Below are 23,903 nucleotides of genomic sequence, written 5' to 3' on the forward strand. Positions count from 1 at the left end.
GGACAAAGGGTAGAGATCAAGATTGCCTCGATGGCATAAATGTTGTTATGTCACCTGTGAGGGTTGGGATTAGCCCTATTAATTAAAGTTGCTTTGTCCGGAGGGAGTGCAGTTTAGGGAGAAAAGAACAATGTTGGAATTCTGAGGGACAGAATGGAGTAGTTGCTGGAAACCGGATTTCAGCATCTGCAATGTTTATTTCCCTTTTTAAAAACAACTTGAGGCTTCTTCGCAGAGGAAGAGTGACCTTTAGAAAAAAATGTAAATATGGTTTTGTAAAATAATTAATGAACAATTGTGTTGTTAATTCTGCTAAGCTGCCATCTCTGAGATATCCCGTCTCCAGCTGCTAATTAACAGTCAGGTACTTCTCGATGTAGGATACAGGAGTTTATGAGGGATGAGGTATATATATCACGGCGAGGAAATAGAAAAAAGAGAACAAAGCGGTCCATCCACCAGAGCCCGATTCCTGCCCTTTAAAGATGACAATTTGAGTTGAGTTAGGTTGAGTTTAGAGATACAGCGTGGAAACAGGTCCTTCAGCCCGCTGAGTCCACAGTGACCAGCAATCACCCGTGTACTAGGTCTATGTTATCCCTGTTTCACATCATATACAATAGGGACAATCTACAGAAGGCAATTAACCTACACACATGCATGTTTTTACCAACATCTTCAACACCTCCCTCTGTCAAAGCTCAGTACCCAACTGCTTCAAAGAATCTATTATCATCCCGGTTCCCAAGACCAAGACCATCTCCAGCCTCAATGACTACAGACCCATTGCCTTGACATCGGCAGTCATGAAATCATTTGAGCGCATCATACTCAATCACCTGAAAACTGTCACCACCCCACTCATGGACCCATAACAATTTGCATACAGAGCCAACAGGTCAGTTGAGGACACCGTCAACTTAGCAACTCATCACATTCTGAACCACCTGGAGTCCGCAAACACATATGCCCGCATCCTGTTCATGGATTTCAGCTCGGCATTCAATACAATAAACCCGGCCATACTGTTCAATAAATTACTGGACATGAACATTGACCCATGCATCTGTTACTGGATTCACAGCTTTCTCTGGAACAGGAAACAGAGGGTGAGGATCAACAATAACACATCCTCCCCTCTGTTCCTCAGTACAGGCACACCCCAAGGCTGTGTTCTCTCACCCTGGCTTTTCTCCCTTTACACAAACCAGCTCATATCCCACCACAGCTTTGTCAACCTGTACAAGTACGCGGACGACTCAACCATCATAGGATTCATCACCAACAACCAAGAAACTGAATACCGTGCACAGGTCAACCAAGCAGTGACCTGGTGCACAGACCATGATCTCTTACTCAACTCATCAAAAACAAAAGAACTCATCATCGACCCAAGACGCCAGCCATCCCCCAAAACTCTGTGCTCATTAAAGGTGAATCCATCTTCATCACTGACACTTTCAAACTCCTTGGAACCCACATCAGCAACAACCTCAAATGGAGGACAAACGCAGACCACATCTATGGAAAAGCCCAGCAAAGACTTTTCCATCTCCGACAGCTAAGGAAGTTCAGAGTAAGGTCTCATCTCATGCTCCGCTTCTATACAGCCATCATCGAAAGCATCCTCACTTCATCCATCACAGTCTGGTTCGGCAGTCTTGACTCACTCTCCCGGAAGAAATTACAGCGCATCATCAACAGAGCATCCAAAATTATTGGCTTACCCCTACCATCCCTTGAATCACTTTACCACAAACGGACACTTCACAGAGCCCGCAAGATCATCTCTGACCCCACTCACCCTGCACACTATGCCTTTCAGCTACTGCCCTCTGGGAGGCGTTACAGGTCAATTGCCTCCAAAACAAACCGCTACAAAAACAGTTTCATTCCCACTGCAATTAACATTTTAAACTCTGTACGGTGAGGAAATACGAATAAGCATGGCCCTTATGTATTATGTAATGTGTCTGTTTGTATGTATATCTATGTTACAAGTTTAATGTTTGATGAAATGTTGGAACCTGTACCGCAGCTGTACTGAAAACAAATTCCACCAGCCTGGCTGTGTGGTCATTAAAATACAATACAATACAATACAATACAATACAATACAATGTGTTTGGAATGTGGGAGGAATCCTGAGCACCTGGCAAAACCCCCCACGATCACAGAGAGAACATACAAGCTCCACAGACAGCAGCCTTGGTCTGGATTAAACCCAGGTCTCTGGCACTGTAAAGGCAGCAACTCTACCTTTGTGTCGCCTATTCTGTCTACTGTTCTACTGTTAACAATCACGTAGGGAAGACAGTTCACCACTGGTCACATTTATTGCTATTTTGTTGTGTCAAAGTGGATTTATCAGATAGAAACGCTACAGTCTGCAAATTATGGAATCTTGAGCGAGAAACAAAATACTGGGCGAACTCAATGGGTCAGACAGATCTGTCGAGTGAAATTAGACCCCAAATGTCATCTGTTCATTTTTCCTCCACAGATGCTGTTTTTAGGCCATTCAGCCCATCAAGATTACTCCGCCATTCAATCATCTACTGAGCTTGCCTCCATTTTACTTTTTGTTATCAGATATTTTTCACGTGGTGAATTTTAGATTGGACCACCAAGTTTTAGGATTTCAGCAGGGAGGACTGTCGTAAGGTCATAAGTGATAGAAGCAGAATTAGGCCATTCAGCCCACCAAGTCTACTCCGCCATTCAACCATGGCTGATCCATCTCTCCCTCCTAACCCCATTCTCCTGCCTTCTCCCCATTACCCCTGATACCCGTACTAAACCCGTACTGTCTGCTTCCAAGGTTTTTTGATGGAACATGGCCTTTCAGATCTGTTGCTCAGTAAGATTGGCAAAGTGAAACCAAGTTGCCAACAAATATTGACGTGATACCAATCAGATAAATTACTTTGGTAGTAATGAGGTCAGGATACCAGCGAGGACTCCCCTCCATTGACTACATCCACACTTCATGCTGCCACAGAGAGAGCATAATCAAAGACTTGCACCTTAGTCATTCTCTCTTCTCCCTGCTCCAATTGGGCAGAAGATACAGAAGCTTAAATTTGTGTACCACGAGACATGGGAAAAGCTTCTTTCTTCCTTAATCAGGCTTCTGAATGGTCATTCTATAAGCTTAGATACTGTCTGATTTACCTCTATCCCATTGCAAACATTGGACTTTGTCTCTGGAACTGGTGCGCTACAATGCTGAGAAGAATATTCTGCACTCTGTATCTTCCCCTTTGTTCTATCTACTGTACTTGAGTTTGACATGTTTGTATTTATGTATAGTTTTTGTTGATCTGATTGGATAGCCTGCAAAACAACGTTTTTTCGCTATACATCAGTACAGGTGATAATAATAAACCTGAACCAAAATCTAAAATTATGTCATGGGATCTTTGATCATGATAGGGCAAATCATGCCTCAGTTTATATGTAATTACTTTATTAGGCATTTCAACTTTGAAATATTCACCAGCCCTACTCGGAACTTATCAACATCAATGTCAGCAGTCAGTATTATAAACTGGGATCTATGGTTTCAAAGGTACACAAAATTGCTGGGGAAACTCAGCGGGTGCAGCAGCATCTATGGAGTGAAGGAAATAGGCGACGTTTCGGGCCGAAACCCTTCTTCAGACTGCACCCGCTGAGTTTCCCCAGCAATTTTGTGTACCTTCGATATTCCAGCATCTGCAGTTCCTTTTTGAACACATCTATGGTTTCAAGTTGACTTGCACTGTTTCTGAATAATTAAATGGAGAGACAAATTTGCTTTTATAAATCTGGCAACCCTATTCCGATTTTTAGATAGACACAAAATGCCGGAGTAACTCAGCGGGACTGGCAGCATCTCTGGGTAGAAGGAATGGTGACGTTTCGGGTCAAGATCCTTCTACAGACAGAGTCAGGGGAGCGAGAAACACAGAGACATGGAAGGGTAAGGTGTGAAAATGAGAGATCCAAGGGGGCGAAGTTCAAGGAAAATGTAAAATAGATCATTGTCAGCTAGGGAAAGGTGATAACGAGGCATACACAGATAAGATGTAATCAAACTTTTTAGAAGTCACCCAAATTAGGATTTAGAGTACCAATTTTACTTCAGCTAAATTTCACTTAATACAATAACTAATTGGCATAAAAAATGAGGAACATATTGAGTTTGTACTTGGTTTATAAAAGCAAAGCAAAATAACCACTTTGGATCTGCGATGTAGAATGGAAATTTGTATATTTTTGACCTAGATACATAATTCTGAAGAAGAATCTGTATTGTCATCAAGAAAGTTAAAACCAATGGATTGGATATAATTTGTTAGTGTTGGTGAGAGATTCAATTCACATAACTATGAGGATCGCTTTTGACTCTGCGAGCTTGATTAGCCTCGTATTCTATTATATATCAAGCCATTTATCATGAACCAGCTCTGTCCGCCCCTTTCCATTTTTGTTCTTCTTGAATGTACACGTTTTTCTTTTCTTTTTGAGTCTCCCAGAATCAGTAAAAATGATAGATGAAGGAATTAGCTCCGTGAAAATTTGCAGGCTGGGAGGTGGGAATCAGTGAGTCTTTCGTTTAGGACTTGAATTAGTTACCTGGAGTGCTTCTTAGCACACTTCCTCCACACTCTCCACTCTCTTCCATGGTGGGAAATCATACAGGAGATGCCTTTATGCATGCTTGCACGTAAGGCATATTCTGCTGCACTGTTCACCTTGGGAATAGTCCCCTCTCCGGGCTTCATTTATGCAGCCATAAAGCCTTTTATACTGCATTCGTCACACAGAGTTTAGTTTTTTTTAGTTTAGTTTAGCGATACAGCGCGGAAACAGACCCTTCGGCCCACCGGGTCCATGCCGACCAGCGATCCCCGCACATTAACACCATCCTACACCCAACAGGGGCAATTTTGACATATACCAAGCCAATTAACCTCGGAGAAAACCCCCGCAGGTCACGGGGAGAACGTACAAACTCCGTACAGACAGCACCCGTAGTGGGGATCGAACCCGGGTCTCCGGTGCTGCTTTCGTTGTACGTCAGCAACTCTACCGCTGCGCCACCGTGACCGCCCAATCTTTTATGCACTATAGGATAGTAGAGCATGGACCTCTACCCCGCTGCTTTAACACACATCTTCCATGCATTAGAATTCCCATTGCTCCAATGGTGCCATCTCCATTTCTGCAATGCTCCCCTGATACTGCATTGGAATGTTTACGAGGAATTAGGATGGGACTGAATTCTGATTCAGAGATAAAAGTGCCATCAACTGGCATGCATCTATCACCTGTAACAGCTCAATGTTGTCGTCCAGAGGTTAGTGCTGTACCCTTTGGCTCAGTGCCTAAGACATTTAGTTCAATGGTACTGCTCTGTAGTGTTTTGTTGCGGCAATATATTGCATTGTTAACCTGGAAGTAGGTCTTTATAATTAATCAGTGGCTGGATAGTCAGATCTTTATAAGAAGACAGATGTCCTCAATAGTCATAGTTCTGATCAACAAATCGGCCCTGCGATGGCCAGAGTTGAGGTGTGACATCCCAACAACAAGCATTCAAAAAGCCATTAACTGCAAGCCTCCAGTTCCAATGTAACACCTTCCCTACAACTAATTCTGCAGGCTGACAATGATCCATATCCATTGGTATTTGATATAATTTAAAAAACTTGTTTTGCTGGTGAGTACAAGCTAAAATGTCAACAATCCAGCATTTTGCTCTGATTATATTAATATTTAATTTCAGAGCAGCGCAGAGAAAAAGCCTCCATAACCTTTCACTAAATTTAAAAGATTTGCCAGAGGGATTGGTGAGATTTCAGATGTTTGTGCCTTTGCTATTTACTGAGGGAAACTGAAATAGACTCCATTTGGATTTACTTATGCGAGAGGGGAATGACCTTTTGGTTAAGAATTGAAAAGAGAAAGAAGCGGAAAGTGGAAAACCTCAAGCCTGCACCTTTCAACATCCTAATTAGTTCAGAATGCTTTATTTGTCGGATCTCAAAACTCTTAATAAACTATTGCTATGACTGCTCCGAAGCCATTGGTGAAACAAATGTTATTAGAAGTGTTGGCACTGCAGCACAGAGCAGAGCTCGGGCCTTTCACATCTTTATTTAAAGAGAACAAACATTAGTTCTTGGGAAACAAGGGATCTGGATTCCTGAAACTGCGGGTTAAAATGGATAGCTCCCGAAAACTGACACAGCAGTTAACTAGCACATACTCATACCTTTCTCATACCTTTAGCACAGCAGCTTTTGAGTTGCTTGTATGATCATTGCTGAGTGGTTGTATACATCAACAGGAGCAGTGGAGAAGCCGTATCATCAGGGAACAATGCCATTTTAAGTGTGTGGGAAGGAATTGCAGATGCTGGTTTACACCCAAGATAGACATAAAATGCTGGAGAAAAGGAATAGGTGACGTTTCGGGTCAAGACCCTTCATCAGACTCGACTATTTTTAATCTTATGATGAAGAATCTGAAAGAGGAAGTATGGAGGTGAGGAAAATACGTCACTCTGTCGCTGTAAGAAAATTAAAGGTTATGAAATTAAGTCAGCTGGATAGAGTTACAAATCTCTTGTTGTCTAATTGAATTGTGGAACAAGGATAGGAGCATCATGACAGGTGCGAAAGTGCAGCTGACAGTTGTGTTTGGAGCCACACTGTCCCAAATACATGTAAACGCAAACGCCTGGCTGTGCATGTATTTACTAAGAACCCATATCTGTAACCGCATCCCTCTGGGGTTTATTGCAGTGATTACATATTCTTCCCTCTCCTCTGCCCCCTGCTCCTGTTCCTCATCACCATTTTGATTTTGCTCCTTTTCCTCCTCCCTTCCTCTCTTCCTTCCTTCCTTCCTTCCTTCTCTTCATCCTCCATGTATCTCAATTGTGCAGCAGATCACAACTTGCAGCAGACCCTGTGGGGAAACAGCTGTATCCTAATGCCCCTGTCCCACTTAGGAAACCTGAACGGAAACCTCTGGAGGCTTTGTGTCCCACCCAAGGTTTCCGTGCGGTTCCCGGAGGTTCCCGTAGGTTTTTGTCAGTCTCCCTACCTGCTTCCACTACCTGCAACCTCCGGCAACCACCTGCAACCTCCGGGAACCGCACGGAAACCTTGGGTGGGGTGCAAAGTCTCCAGAGGTTTCCGTTCAGGTTTCCTAAGTGGGACAGGGGCATTAGTGTCCTCTAAAATGGCCCATTAGCCACCGAGTTAAATGGACAACCAGGAGTCGCCAGCAACATCTTCATCGAATGAATGTAAGAACCACAGGATCTAAAGCATCTCCTTCAAAATGCTCATGGCATATCAAGCTGTAATGTAACTGATAGCTGTTATCCACAGATTCTTAGAGTGGCTGAAGACTTGGATTTTCAGAGCTACAAAATATCCTGAAGCGGTTTGCTGACATTGAAGACATTTTGAAAAATAGTCACTGTTATGGTCTAGAAAAATGGGGAGAAAATCTGTATTTACCAAATAATCTGTGTTCACTGAAGGATAAATGTCATTCAGGATATCAGGGAAAAAAACTTTTCAAAGTGGTGCCACAGTATCTTACATTAATCTGGTTTAATGTTTCATCTGAAAAGTAGTATCTCCCACTATGTTGCACTCAAATAATACTACACAGGAGTGTAATGAGCTCAGTTTCAGAGTGGGATCTGCATCCATATCCTAAGTGAAAGTATGGCATTTACCAACAAGGCCATTGGAATACATAGAAGACATGAGTTACAGATTTTGTGGTGACCATTCCAGTTTACTTGGTACCTTAAATTTGCCCAGCAAAGCAAACCTTAACTCTGTATCAGAGCCGTTTCCTGTTCCTTGGGACTTGCTAAGCCTGGGGTGATGTTGCCCGTCTCGAAACATGCGTAGAAAGAGTTCAGGTCATCAGCTAGGAAGGTGCCGGCACTTCCGGTTGAGGGGGGGGGGCTGCTCCGGTTGTTAGTTATAGTCCGTAGCCCCTGCCAAAGGTGTCTGATGTCCTGCTGCTCCATCTGTGACTCCATCTTGTCCCTGTACCTCCTTTTTGCGCCCTTCACCGCCCTTCGCAGTCGGCAGAACTCTACCTTGTAGATCCCTATATTTCCGGATGCCAGGCCAGAGTTGTAAGCAGCGGTGTGAGCATTTAAGGCAACACGAATGGACCTGTCCACCCAGGGTTTTTGATTAGGTGCTAACCCTTACCGTGGGAACGATGTTATCGGCTATTGTTGCAATGAAGTCCGTGACCGCTTCCGCGAACTCACTGACGTCACTGGAACTTGCATGGATCATATTCCAGTCGACATCGGTCAGTGCATCTTGCAGCATGGCCTCTGACTGGTCGGACCACCGCTTTACGTCCCTCGTCACTGCCATTTCCCGTACTATCCTTTGTTTATGCTCCGGCAGCAGGAAAATGGCAGCGTGGTCAGATTTTCCAAAAGGAGGGAGTGAAACGGCCTTGTAGCCCTTCTGCAACGGCGTATAGCAGTGGTCCAAGGTTCTTTCCCCCCTGGTGGCACACGTGATGTGTTGGTAGAAGTTAGGCATGACCTTTTTGAGATTTGATTTATTAAAGTCTCCAGCCACCACCATAAGCCGCATCCGGGTTCTTGTTTTGGTGTCGACATAGCACATCGTGTAGGGCCCATAGTGCCACTTCTGTGTCCACATGCGGTGGGATGTAGATGGCTGTGACGATCACTGAGCCAAACTCACGGGGAAGGTAGAATGGGCGGCATGAGATCGTCAGGTGCTCCAGGTCTGGCGAGCAGGAAGAAGAAAGCGTCTTAATATTTCCAGGGTTGCACCAGTTATTATTGGTTGTGAAGCAGACTCCTCCACCCTTGGATGTCCCAGATTCCTCTGTTCTGTCAGCACGGTAAACAGTGAAGGACTCATCTGGGCAGATTACCTGATCCGGCACCAGCGAGAATTAGGAATGTATTCTCATTGTTAAGCAATAAATTAACCGCAATTTACAGAATGAGCAGTAAATTAAACTAAGCTTTATGCAATATGCAATAAATTAAATTAAAAGTTAATTACAGGGCATGAAGTAACGTTAAGCATTAATAAGTGAGCAATAAATTAAACTTGGTAAGAAAATAGCGTGAATTTAAACTAAATATTCTAGAACCTGGAACAGATTAAATACAAAAGGTATAAGTAACATGAGAAGTAATATGTTAAAAGAATGAGCAAAATACAGACCTATTATTGAAGATTGAGCAATAAATGAAACAAAACATTCAAATTTGGGCATTAAATAAACAATTAAGTTTAGATTTGCGGAACGGGAATGAATTTGATGTAGAATTTAAATAAGTACAATACATTAAATTAAGTATTACAGATTGACCAATGGACTGCAACATTATTTTCATTCTTAAGTCAATCAAAAAATGATTATTATTTCAGTAACTGGATGTTGTTGCCCTCTATTTCTTAATCAAAAGGGCATATGTCTTTTCATGCAAAGAGCATGCAATAAATATTCACATTTAGATGGTAACTATTAACTGGAAAATGACAGCTGATTTGTCCTTTTATTGATTCGGTGGATATGGACGTTGTGAGCAGCGTCAGGATTTATTGCCCATTCCTAACTCTCCTTGAGGAGGTGGTGATGAGCTGCTTCTTGACCTCTGCATGAATCAAAGCTCCCACAGTGCCAGACTTCAGGGACGGATGTTTAAACCCTGTGATTGAAAAGTACAGCATGGAAACAGGCCCCAAGGACCACCAAGTCCACGCAGATCATTGATCATCCATCCACAATAGTTCGAGCCATAGTGTCATACAGCAAGGAAACAGGCCCTTCGGCCCAACTCTTTCGTGCCAACCGAGATGTCCCGCTAAGCTAGTCCCATTTGCCCACGTTTGGCACATATCACTCTGAACCTTTCCTATCTATGTACCTGTCCATGAGTCTTTTAAATAGTTCTATGTTATCCCACTTTCACATCCACTCCCTTCATAATAGGAGCAGTTTACAGAGGCCAATGAAGCTACAATCCGCATTTCTTTGTGATGTGGGAAGAAACCGGAGCACCCATAGGAAACCCACACGGTCACAGGGTAAATGTGCCAACTCCACACCGACAGCGCCAAAGTCAGGATCAAACCACAGTTTCAGGCACTGTAAGGCAGTAGCTCTACCAGCTGCGCCACTCTGATGATGAAAATGTCCAAGTTAAAATAATGTGTAACTTCCAGGTCTTCCAATTCCATGCACCTGTTTTCTATTTACCTCCTTGTGTAAGCTCCCATGTTTTAAGAAGGTGCTTTCACAAAAACTTCACATTGGGTCAGACGTGGCCAGATCCAGGCCGCTACCTGGAATTGTTGCCCACTGTTCACACAAGTAACTGGCCCAGACTTACAGAGCCACCCTTGCTGTCTCTCTGTATGCTTGAGTCAGACAGCACGGTCTGGACGAAAGCACACTGTTGGGTTGCTTCACAGTTTGGTTTGGGAAGCAGGACTGCCTAGGACCGTAAAACATTGCTGAGATTTGAGGATGTAGCCCAGTCCCTCACATCCCATCCCATCATTGACGCCATCTACACGTAACGTTGCCTCGGAAAACCAGCCAGCATACTCAAGGACTTGCCCCACCCCAGTCATTCCTTCTTTTTCCTGCTCGCGTCCGGCAGAAGGTATTGAAGCTTGAAACAAACAAACTCAGAAGCAGCTTCTTCCCCTCTGTTATCAGGCTACTGAACGATCCTTCCATAAGCTCGGGTGCTGTCTGATTTACCTCTACTTCCATTCTGGTCATTGGACTTTGTCTATGGAACTGATGCACTACAATAGTAAGAACTATATTCTGCACTCTGTATCATTTCCTTTGCATTATCCGTGGCTTGATTGTTTTTAGGTACGGTATATCTGATCTGTTTGGATAGCATGCAAAACAAAGCTTTGCACTGTACCTCAGTACACTTGGCAATAATAAACCTAAACCTTGGTCAGATGGTGCAGAGCTGCTACCTCTGGAGCATTCCTGACAGACTCCGGCAACAGGCAATGCGAGGGGGAGGAAGTTGAAGGGTTGTGGTCAGCAGCAGTTTTAGTAACTGTTGGGCTAAAGACAATGATTTCTACAGAGATCGGTACCAAGGCCCTTGTCTTTCCTGGAGTATGTCAAACAATGTGGATGTCAATGTCCAGAGAGTGGTAGATTTCTGGAATATGTTGCCAGGCATGGTGGTAGAGGCAGATATGATAGTGTAATGTAAGAGGCTTTTAGCTGGGCGCATGGATATGCAAGGAATGGATAGATTCTTGTTTAGTACAGGTGTCAGAGGCTATGGGGAGAAGGCAGGAGAATGGGGTTAGGGGGGGAGAGATAGATCAGCCAAGATTGAATGGCGGAGTAGACAATGAGCCAAATGGCCTAATACTACTCCTATTCCTGATGTCCTTATGACCTTATGATATGGATCACATGCAGGCAGAGGAGATTATTTTAAATTGGCATCATGGTCAGCACGGACATTGTGGGCTGAAGGGCCTGCTACTGGGCTGTACTGTTTTATGTCCTATACTCTAAATGTAGGAGGTGCGATTGTGAAGTTTGCTAATGATACCTAGACTGGAAGTGTGGCTGATACTGAGGAAGAAAACTCCAGGCTGCTGGGAATCACATGTGGACAGAATGAGAGCAAACAAGTGACAAATGGCGCACACTCCGTATTTCATGTCATGACTTGTTAGACAAACTGGTCTCAGATAACGGTCCGCAGTTTTGGTTGCTTCTGTTTGAATGTTTTCACAAAATCAAATGGTATGAAACGTGCATTCATTTCAGTGTCGCGTCAAAGATTGTGGCAGAGAAGTTAATGAAAATTGTCAAACAAACACTGAAAGAAACAAATCATGGAATCATAGAATCTCACAGCTCAGAAACAGGCCCTTTTCATCCATCCGTGATGCCTGTTTGTACTACTGCCATTTGTCTGCATTAGGCCCATATCCCTCTATGCTTTTCTTATCTAAGTGCCTATATAAATGCCTTTTAAATATTGTAGTTGCTGCTGACTCTATCGACTCCTCTGGCAGCTTGTTCCAGGTAACGACCCCTCTCTATATGAAAAACCTACCTATCAGATCCCATTACATTTTTCCCCTCACATGTGAAACCTTTACCCTCTAGTTCTAGAATCTCCTGCCCTGGGGAAACATGGAAACATAGAAAATAGGCGCAGGAGTAGGCCATTCGGCCCTTTGAGCCTGCACCGCCATTCAATATGATCATGACTGATCATCCAACTCAGTATCCCATCCCTGCCTTCTCTCCATACCCCCTGATCCCTTTAGCCACAAGGGCCACATCTAACTCCCTCTTAAATATAGCCAATGAACTGGCCTCAATTACCTTCTGTGGCAGAGAATTCCACAGATTCACCACTCTCTGTGTAAAAAATGATTTTCTCATCTCGGTCCTAAAAGACTTCCCTCTTATCCTTAAACTGTGACCCCTAGTTCTGGACTTCCCCAACATCGGGAATAATCTTCCTGCATCTAGCCTGTCCAACCCCTTAAGAATTTTTCCAACCCCTTAAGAATTTCCACAAACAAGACTGACTTTCGATTCTGTCTACGACCCAGATGATTAAATAAACATCTACAAGGTCACCCCGAAATGTCCTATGTTCCAGTGAGAATAAAGGCAGCCTGTTGTTTTATAACGACTCCTCCTTCCCCCCCCCCCCCTCACCCATTTCAGGCAACATCCTGGTGAATCTATCCTGCAATATTCTATTGCTGCAACATTCTGCCTGTAGTGTAGAGACCAGAAATGTGCACAACTCTTTCCCTACTGTCTAATCAGTACTTCAGTTGCAACATGCAATTCCAACATGCATTTGAAGGTGAGCAAACCAAATGCCCTCTTCATTTACCCTACCCACCTGAATTGCCACTTTCAGAGAGCCATGAACTTGCTCCCTCTGTGCATCAATGCTCCTTAGGTCCTGCCATTTACTCTATATGTCCAACTAGAACTTGACTTCTCAAAGTGCATTGCCACAAACATGACTAGATTGAATTCCACCTGCCACCATTCGCCCCAACTTTCCAACTGATCTATGTCATGTCGTAACATTTAACAACCTCTTCATTATTTACGACTTCACTCATTTTTATGTTGCCTGTAATTTACTAATCAGTATAATTTACATTCTCATCCAAGTCATTTTTATATATTACCAACAACAAAGGTCCTAGCACTGATCCCATGGTACACCTCCTGTTACAGACTTCCAATCAAAAAAACACCCACCCCACTACCATCTGCCTTCTACCACCAAGCTAGTTTTAGGTCATAAGGAATAGGAGTAGAATTAGGCCAATCGGCCCATTAAGTCTACTCTGCCATTCAATCGTGCCTGATCTATCTCTCCCTCCTAACCCCATTCTTCTGCCTTCTCCACATAACTTCTGACACCTGTACTAATAGTTTGGGATTCAGTTTGCAACCACAGATCCCTTGTGGACAAGCCCACCAACCTTAATCAGAAGCCTTATGGAGTTCATGAGCACCAAACCATGCTGGATCCTCCGAATCAGTCCCTTCCCGCTACCGAGTGAACATAAGTCCTGTTCCTCAGAAGCTTTGAAAACAACTCCCTGCAAGTGATGAAAGGCTCACTGGCCAGTTGTTCTCAGGCTCATTCCTACTGCCCTTGTGTGTGTTATCCTACAGTTTTCTTTACCAAGCCTGTGGTTAACAAAGATGCAAAAATCCACCAAAGATGCTGAAATCTCACCATTTTCCACTCATGCTTTCCTTAGGGATGGATCCTGTTCAGCCCTGTGGATTTATCCACCTCAATATGTGCTAATATTTCTAAAGCTTCATCCATTCTGATACAGACATGCTCCAAAATATCAGCTTACCCCTCCCTTCATTTTACAGCCTCCATTTCCTTCTCCCTGGAGAATACCAATGAGAAATAATTTGGTGAATCTCTTTGAACGTTACAGAACGTTCAAATTTAACAATGAGACCGGCATTAATAAATGTGCTACATGTTCCCACACAAGTTGCACTCCCGCTGAGTTACTAATACTTATAAGGCTCATAATGTAATAGTGCTTAGTTGGAGAGCAGAGATAACTGAAGCAGAAATGGAGTCGTGCAGAGAAATAAATCAAAGCTGTGTTGTTAACACTACCTAAAAAAAATGAAATGCCAGAATGATGGCTGCAGTATGCGATGCAATGAAATATCTAGTGAGAACTGGAGATAAAATCAGAAGTGTCCATCCATGTACATTACGATTCTTCATTGGTGCTTTCTGTTACTGTGCTCGACACATTTCAGTCCATTTCAAGTGACCATACTAAGAAGTTATCAATTCCCTTCTTACATTAATCAATATTTACTCTTCAGAAAGCATTTATTGACCATATTCCAACTCTACAGATGGGCCCCCCTTGGTTCTGCCGACAATGCATGTCTTTATTAACTCGTCAGGATTTAATTTAACCTTGGCCAATGAACAGTATTTATGGCTTTAGTATTTATGTTCACAATGCCAGAATATTTCAATATAGAAACATAGAAACATAGAAAATAGGTGCAGGAGTAGGCCATTCGGCCCTTCGAGCCTGCACCGCCATTCAATATGATCATGGCTGATCATCCAACTCAGTATCCTGTACCTGCCTTCTCTCCATACCCCCTGATCCCTTTAGCCACAAGGGCCACATCTAACTCCCTCTTAAATATAGCCAATGAACTGGCCTCAACTACCTTCTGTGGCAGGGAGTTCCAGAGATTCACCACTCTCTGTGTGAAAAATGTTTCTCTCATTTCAGTCCTAAAGGATTTCCCCTTTATCCTTAAACTGTGACCCCTTGTCCTGGACTTCCCCAACATCGGGAACAATCTTCCTGCATCTAGCCTGTCCAACCCCTTATGAATTTTGTAAGTTTCTATAAGATCCCCCCTCAATCTTCTAAATTCTAGCGAGTACAAGCCGAGTCTATCCAGTCTTTCTTCATATGAAAGTCCTGACATCCCAGGAATCAGTCTGGTGAACCTTCCACAACATGTGGCAGAACATATGAAGCTCTTCCACAACATGTCCTTAACAAACCCAGCATAATAAACTCTGTGTCTCCATTTAGCACAACCTTACATAGTCATGTCACTGTACCTGGAAATGTGGCTGATTAATCCATTCCTTTGGAAAATGTTTCCTACACTTGCTCTGAAATGATATGCTTTTGTGTCATATCAGATATCAAAACTGTTGGAAACCAAAAATAAATCATTTTATGGTACTTTCATCACTTTCTACAGTATATCTGAATTCTGATGTCATAACCTTGTCTGCAATTGCATTTTCTTTTGAATTTTTATATTTGATGTTACAATTATCTTGCTATATGAAAGCAGCCTTCCATTGCCTTTGGAATGCAGCCATTGTCTGTATTGCCGACCTAGGACTAAGAATTGCTAATAAAGGCTTATGGCCTATGACCAAAGTGAATAGTTGTTCCCAATAGAACTGAAGCAACCTTTTTCGCTCCAAAGGTAATCGCTAAAATCTCATTCTCATTTGCATGATGCAAATGCAACTCTATTTTTTCCTGACCATCATCCTTTCCAGGGCAGATTACACCTTCCATTTGAAAATTCGAATGATAGAACAGCACAGCACAACAACAATGTCTGTGTCAAAGATGATGCCAAGTTAAACTAATCCCCTCTGGCTGTACGTGATCTATATCTCTCCATTCCTTGCATATTCACATGCCTATCTAAAGTCTATTAAACAGCACTCTCGAGTCTGCTTCCACCGCTGCCCCTGGCAGCTTGTTTCAGGCACCCATTACTGTCTGTATAAAAGAAAAATTCCTTCCGTACATCTCCTTTGAACTTTCACCCTCCGAACCATATATAACCATATACCAATTACAGCACGGAAACAGGCCATCTCGGCCCTACAAGTCCGTGCCGAACAATTATTTTCACCTAGTCCCATCTACCTGCACTCAGACCATAACCCTCCATTCCTTTCCCATCCATATACCTATCCAATTCATTTTAAAATGATAAAATCGAACCTGCCTCCACCACTTCCACTGGAAGCTCATTCCATACAGTCACCACTCTCTGAGCAAAGAAGTTCCCCCTCATGTTACCCCTAAACTTCTGTCCCTTAATTCTGAAGTCATGTCCTCTTGTGTGAATCTTCTCTACTCTCAATGGGAAAAGCTTGTCCACGTCAACTCTGTCTATCCCTCTCATCATTTTAAAGACCTCTATCAAGTGCCCCCTTAACCTTCTGAGCTCCAGAGAATAAAGACCTAACTTATTCAACCTTTCTCTGTAACTTAGTTGCTGAAACTTAAAGCTATGCCCCCTAGTTTTTGACATTTCCACCCTGGGACAATGGCTCTGACTGACATCCCCTCCCTCTGCCTCTCACAAAATTAAATACTTCTCTCGGGTCACGCCTCAGCCCCCAACACTCCAGAGAAAACAGGCCGCATTTGTCCAACCTCTCCATGTAACGAATGCACTCTGGCAAACCTCTTCTGCACCCTCTCCGTCTTTCCTGTACAAATGGTGTCCTGAACAGCACACATATGTTAACAGGGCTGATCTCTACCCCCCAACACCAGCTTCAAGGCCGGACATTGGGATTCCAGTGCTGGCTTTGACCCATTCCAGCAATGAAATGAAATGAAATGAAACCCCTTTATTTGTCGTTGTAAGCACTGCGTACAACAAAATTGTTATTGCCACTCCATTGGTGCATAATATACAAACATAAAAACACAGGACACAATTTAAAAACTGTTAAAAACTAGGTATCAAGATAGGTAAACAAAAAAGTATTGCACATGGTGATAGTAAAGTGCGAGGTGGGTATCAGCATGGAAGAGTGCAACATGAATAATACTACGTGTTTTTGTGTATTGAGTGTGAAGATTGCTTTGGGGAAGAAACTGTCTCTGAGTCTGGAGGTGCGTGTTTTGGCTGACCTGTGACGCCTGCCAGAGGGCAACAGTTCAAAATGGTGGTGACCGGGGTGTGTGGCGTCTTTGATGATTTTAGTGGCTGTGCTGAGGCAGCGTGAGGTGGTAATATCCTCCAGAGAGGGCAGTAGGCAGCCGGTGATTCTCTCTGCTGTTTTTACCGCTCTCTGGAGTACACTAACACTATACTGCACACACTAGGGACAATTTATATTTAATCCAAGCCAATTAACCTACAAACCTACACGTCTTTGGAGTGTGGGAGGAAACCAAAGATCTCTGAGAAAACCCATGCAGGTCACGGGGGGAACGTACAAACTCCGTACAGACAGCGCCCGTAGACAAGACTGAACCTTGGTCTCTGGCGCTGGAAAGCAGTAGCTCCACCGCTGCTCCACCGTGGCGCCCTAGTTAACGTGTTTCTAGGGACCAAATGAAAAAAATCAGCAGTGAAAGTGAAGGAGGCAATCATGTTTCCTCACAAGGTAGTTATAATCTGTAACGTACCATTTGAAAGGATGGCAGCAGAAGATTTAGTAGTTTGTTTCATGGGTGATATAAATAATTGCTTGAAATGGAAAAATGCCCACGGCTTGGGAAAAAAAAACAGGGCATTGGGATTAATTAGATGGCTCTTACAAAAGAGCCAGGCATGATGGGCCAAATGACGTCTTGCTGAGCTGTGCCATTTTATTAACCTTGCCACTAGGGGACAATGTACTACAATATTCTCAATCTGAAGGAACATTATTGAGGCATAGACCTGCTGGCCAAATTGTCTCCTTTGAGCATGATAAATATTATATGAATTATCTATTGTGACTAGATTACACCAGATTACAAAGAACTCCAGTAAAATTGTCAAACATAATTGCTCTTTCAGAATTTCATATTAACACTGCCTGCTAATCTTACACATTTCACAGATCAGTGGGATTAGCTTGGATGGGGCATCTTGATCAGCATGGACAGGTTGGGTCATAGAGTCTGTTTCATGCTCAAAGACAACGACTATGACCCTATTTCTAAAAATGTAGTTAAACTTTAATGATAGATCACAACCACAGAATTTAGGCTAATTGGCAACTTTAGGCTAATTGGCAACTCTCTTTTCGTGAACAGTTTCATGAATTTGCTGTTTCATGGCAGCACAGTAGTGCAGCTGGTAGAGCTGCTGCCTCAAGAGAGAGTTAGATTTAGCTCTTAGCGGTAATGGAATCAAGAGATATGGGGAAAAAGCAAGAACGGGGCACTGATTTTGGATGATCAGCCATGATCATATTGAATGGCTCGAAGGGCCGGATGGCCTACTCGTGCACCTATTTTCTATGTTTCTATGCCTCACAGCACCAGAGATCCCAATTCAATCTTAAACACATAGAAACATATGTGCAGGAGTAGGCCATTCGGCCCTTCGAGCCTGCACCGCCATTCAATATGATCATGGCTGATCATCCAACTCAGTATCCTGTACCTGCCTTCTCTCCATACCCCCTGATCCCTTTAGCCACAAGGGCCACATCTAACTCCCTCTTAAATATAGCCAGGACACGTCTTGACCTAGGACACGTGTGGAGTTTGTATATTCACACTGAGACCACATGGGTTTCCTCTGGGTCCTCCGGTTTCTTAATAGCTCTCAAAGATGTGCAGGTTTGCAGAATAAAGTCCTAGGTAATTTATCTCAGCCAACTAATCAACCAGCATGCGATATGGATGAGTGAGGAAACCAGCGCACCTGCCTGAAACCCAGCAGTCATAATGAGGATGTTCAAACTCCCTACAGACAATATCTGAGGTCAGAATTGAACTCGGATCTTTAGACCTGTGAGGCATCAGGCTAAGTACTCTGCCATTCTTTACTGATTAGTATGTTTTAGATTTAACATTGTCAGTCTCAATCTGAATGTGAGATTCCATCATTGTATAACAACCCCAGAAGAGCCATTTGCGTGAAATTACTAGTTAATCCTTCTTTACACTTGACCATTTCTGAAGTAATCAGTTCCTTACTCATGCCCACAATTTTTCTAGGAAGCTGCATTTTCTGAAGACTCTTTTTTCAATTGGATTAGTCCAGTCTATTTGAAGATTAAACTCCCTATTGATTCCAGCCCCATATTATTTCTCTATTAATTATCTGTCCCACTGTATTGGCCATATTGGTGTGGCCTGAAGACTGCTTCCATTGCCGTTTAAAAAAAAATTGAGAATGGCAAATTTAAATCCCAAGCTGGTCTTAAAATAAAATAAAAGCAATTATGAGGGCACAAAGATTAGTCTTGCTGCCACACAGGTCCACAGTTCAATTCTGACCTAAGATATCATCTGTGGAGAGTTTCTTTATGTCCACTCAAACTGTGGCACATGATGGTGCAGTGGTAGAGTTGCTGCCTTACAGTGCTTGCAGCGCCAGAGACCCGGGTCCAATCCCGACTACGGGGGCTGCCTGTACGGAGTTTGTACTTTATCCCCGTTACCTGCGTGGGTTTTCTCTGAGATCTTCGGTTTCCTCCCACATTCCAAAGACATACAGGTTTGTAGGTTAATTGGCTTGGTATAAGTGTAAATTGTCCCTAGCGCCGACCTGTAGGGGGTATGGCTGCCTAGCCTGCAGCTGTCTGTTTTACATTTCTTTTTTCTTATTTTTAGTTAGTTTAGTGTTTTGTTTTTAAGGAGTTCTAGCTTTTTTATGTGTGGGGAGGGGGGGGGGAAGGGGGAAACTAATTTTCAGGGTCCCTACCTGGTCGGAGATGCAGCTTTTCTCTGGGCTGCACTTTCGACCCGTCCTCGCGGCCTACCAGCGGGCCTGGAGCAGCATTTCCTGAGGGGACCGCCCGGAGCCTCGGCATCGGCATCGGCAGCGGCGGCGGCGGCATGGGTGGCGGCTGCGGAGCTGCGGGTCCGAGGAGCGAGGGGACCGCCCGGAGCATCGGCATCGGTGGCGGCGGAGCTGCGGGTGTGAGGACGGCGGTGCAGCGCTGGAGCGCCATTGTGGGGCGGGCGGTGCCTTGCCTGGGTCGCCGCGCTGGAACTCCGGTGAGCTGGCCATCGCGGAGCTGCGGGCGGCGGCGCTGAACTTTACACCGGGAGCCTGGGATCTCGCGAAGAGATCGCCAGTTGAGCTCCATTCGGCGCGGCCTTGTCGGCTCCGGAAGTCACGGTCTCGAGTAGGGAGGCGGCCGTTCCAGGGTTCCCATGCCGCTGAGAGGACTCTCCCGACGCCGGAGCAACATCACCCGGCGAGGACGGCCTGGAACATCGGGCCTCCGTAGAGGCAACTGTGGAGGCCTCAATAGGCCCGACTATGGGTGGACATTGGGGATGGGACTGGACTTTGTGCCTTCCCCCATAATGGGAACCATTGTGGGGGGATGTTTTTATGTTAAAGCTATTTATTATTGTTATGTTTGTATTCTTTCTTATGTGCTGCATTGGCAAAAGGAATTTCACTACATCTAGGTGTATGTGACAATAAATCAACCTTTGAACCTTTAATGCGCGGGGATCGTTTGTCGTTGTGCTGTCTCGGTGCGCCGAAGGGTCTGCTTCCATGCTGTATCTCTAAACTGAACTAAACTGATTCTGCCTCCTGGGCTTCCAAGCCAAGTTCACTCACATCTGTTAATCACTCACTCACAAGTATGATATGGAGAGAGAGAGAGAGAATCACCAGTGTTATAATTCATCACAAATGTATTTAGTGCAAGATGGTCCTTTGGAAATGCAATCAGTTAGATTTAATCAATACAACTTTAAAAAGGCTAATCAATTTCTAATTTAAACTTTGTTGACTAATGGGCATAATACTAACTGTAAATCTTTCAGAAAATGTTATGCCTTCACTCTCACAACAGTGGAAGTCTAAAATGACCAAATCTAAATCAAATCTTGACATGATATGCTGAAGATCCCTTTGTCAATATCAGATAGGATTTAGGTAGTGGGTGTAAAGCAATACAAAACTTAAATGGTCATAACATTAAAATAAATGTTGCAGTTAGTTTAGTTTAGGTCAGTTTATTATTGTCACGTGTACCAAGGTACATTGAAAAGATTTTTGTTGTGTGTTTTGTAGTCAAGGAAAAGACTATACATGATTACAATCAAGCTGTCCACAGTGTACAGATACAGGATAAAGTGAGTTACAGAGTTACATAAAACCTTCCACATTTAGTGCAAGATAAAGTCTGGCAAGTCCGATTATAGATAGCTCAGTCTCCAATAAGGTAGATGGGATGTCAGAACCGCACTCTAGCTGGTGAGAGGATGGTTCAGTTGCCTGGTAACAGTCGGGAAGAAACTGTCCCTGAATCTGGAGGTATGCCATTTTGAAACTTATGTACCTATTGCCCGAAGGTGGAGGGGCGAAGAGGGAGACGTGACTCCCAGCGGAACAGTCACATCCCTCCTTCATGGTCCACTTCATGGTCCAAACGAATTATGAGGTGCCGTTTCTCCATTATGCGCAAGTGACCTTGACTGCAGCGAGCCCCTGAATGAACGTAGCTCCTTCCATGACTCCACTTACTCTGCAGCTAACTGTAGCTCTCCTTCTGACTGCAGTACATCTGCGGCTGACTGTGACTCTGTTCCAATTGTAGTAATTGTTCAGCTGACCACAATTTCTGTCCAGACTGTAGTAGTTCTGTGGCTTGCTGAGGCCACTGTTTGTAGTGTGGTAACTGTGAAAATCAAAAAAAAAATCCATAGTTGCTGGAAAACAAAATACTGGTAAAACTCAGCAGATCAGAGACCTCAAATTCTGACACAGGGTCCCAAACTTAAAGATAACTGATTTTCTTTTCACAGATGTGCTGACCTGCTGAGACTTTTCAGTATGTTCTGTTTTTGTTCCTGTCTTGATTGTAACCCATTCTGACCACAGTCACTCTGTAGCCTGTCCTGACCACGGCAACTCTGTGACTGGTATAGCATGTCTTGACCACAGTCACTCTGTGACTGTAGCCCATCCTGACCACAGTCACTCTGTGACTGTTATAGCCTGTCCCAGGAGATGGACAAAGGCCTCAATGAATATTTTGCACAGAGAACGGTGAGTGCTGGGAACACACTGCCAGAGGTGGCGGTGGAAGCAGATACGATAGTGGCATATATCAAACTTTTAGATAGGTACAAGGATATGCAGGGGTGGGGTGGGGGTGGGGGGGGGGGGGGGTGGCATAGATCACATTCAGGCAGAGGAAACAAGTTTAACCTGGCAACATGTTTGGCATGGACATCGTGAGCCAAGAGATGGGCAATGAGCAGTCTTGCATCTCACAGGCTACTGCTCCACTGTCTCCGAGGCAACCATCCATAAATGTTGGAAGCTTCCGCAGTCAAGATGCGGAGTGGGGTTGATGTCGTCAGTTGGCAATGGGATGGCACTGAACTTCAGTTTCAGGTGCTGAACTTCAGTTTCCTCCCACACTCTAAAGACATACAGGTTTGTAGGTTAGTTGGTTTGCTATAAAAATGTTAAAATTGTCCCAAGTGTAGAATAGTTTTAATGTGTGGGGATCGCTGATCAGTACGGACTCAGTGGGCCGAAGGGCCTGTTTTCGCGCTGTATCTCTAAACAAAAAGTATAATATTCAGGTATGGAGCAAGATAGGACTCCCACCTCAGCTCCTCTTTCTGTTGAATAGCTCAAAAATCTTACAGTGGACTTGAGTGCTGACCTGCTTCACGGAGTAGGAATAGGCATGGGATTCTTCAGGAAAGTACATGACCATCATTTGTGTGATTAATAACATTTCTTACAGTTAGATGATAATACAGTGTGGGAAAGTTTTAATGAGTTACCTAACACACTGTCTGAATAGTACTGACAACGGTGTTCCACTTTCTAAAACCACAGGTCAAAAACCCTACAATGACCTTGTGCTGATATTGTGTGCTGAATGTTGTTTGTCACTTCATGCTATTGCAGAGAGAGGGAGATTACTCTGTATTTCTGCAGATGAATCCTGTAAGGAGTAGGTTGGCAATCTTCCTGCACATAACACACAGCATAGATGCCAGTACGAAACTCTGAGTAATGCAACATTTTGCAGTACATGAATAGTGTTCAGGGACTCGTGATAGAGAGAAATAGCCACATAATCAACAAATTGTTTCGATGTGGTTTGTTTAGTGCTGTGAGGTGTTGAACACGTTTTTCTGCAGTGTTTCATTCTCAGTTCTATAACACTGTAGGGGAAATGTATATGTAAGTATCCTCTCTTTCAGTAACGGGTTTGACATAATAGGTGGAAGACATGTTTTATAATGCAGCAAATGACCATGATTTGGTGACAAAAGGGGAATCATACAGTAACTGAAAAGTAGGTCAGCCAAATACACAGAAGGAAAAAAAGTGTGGCATAGTTCACAGGAGGTAGACTTGATTGAAACTAAATTAAATTGCATTTTCTAAGAACAGGCTTAGCCACGATAGATGGAATGACTTCCTTTGAACTGGCAGATTTTATGATTCTTGGTTCAATGGGAGTGCACTGGCTGCCTTCAAGGTAGCCGTACATTAACTGAAGTCTTAATTTTCACTTCTCCCTAGCTGTTGCGGAGTTTGTTACACAAGTGAACACAGCTCTGGAAAGGATCAGCATCGGCTCCGCGACCCAGTTTGACGACAGCGACTTTGTGGAAGCCTCCAGGAAGGTCTACGATGCAGTTCACGACATCCGATGTGCTGTTCTGATGATCAGGGTGAGTTTTTACCTTCTCCTTGCTCCTTGGATGCTAACTGATGGTCAGTGTAGGAAGGAACTGCAGATGCTGGCTGAAACCGAGGATAGACGCGAAAAGCTGGAGTGACTCAGCGGGTCAGGCAGCATCTCTGGATAGAAGGAATGGATGACGTTT

The 23,903-nt window shown here is 43.8% G+C and overlaps 1 protein-coding gene across 1 annotated transcript in view; it reads left to right on the forward strand.

Annotated features, from left to right (window-relative positions):
• The window catches only part of ctnna3 (catenin alpha 3), a 1,079,953-nt gene that overhangs the window by 886,895 nt on the left and 169,155 nt on the right, over nucleotides 1-23,903 (forward strand). The window contains exon 13 of the mRNA XM_033034268.1: nucleotides 23,596-23,747. Within this exon, the coding sequence (XP_032890159.1) occupies nucleotides 23,596-23,747 (152 nt within the window). The remainder of the gene's footprint in view (nucleotides 1-23,595; nucleotides 23,748-23,903) is intronic.

Source organism: Amblyraja radiata, chromosome 15 (genome assembly GCF_010909765.2).
Source record: "Amblyraja radiata isolate CabotCenter1 chromosome 15, sAmbRad1.1.pri, whole genome shotgun sequence".
In the NCBI taxonomy this organism is placed as follows: Eukaryota; Metazoa; Chordata; class Chondrichthyes; order Rajiformes; family Rajidae; genus Amblyraja; species Amblyraja radiata.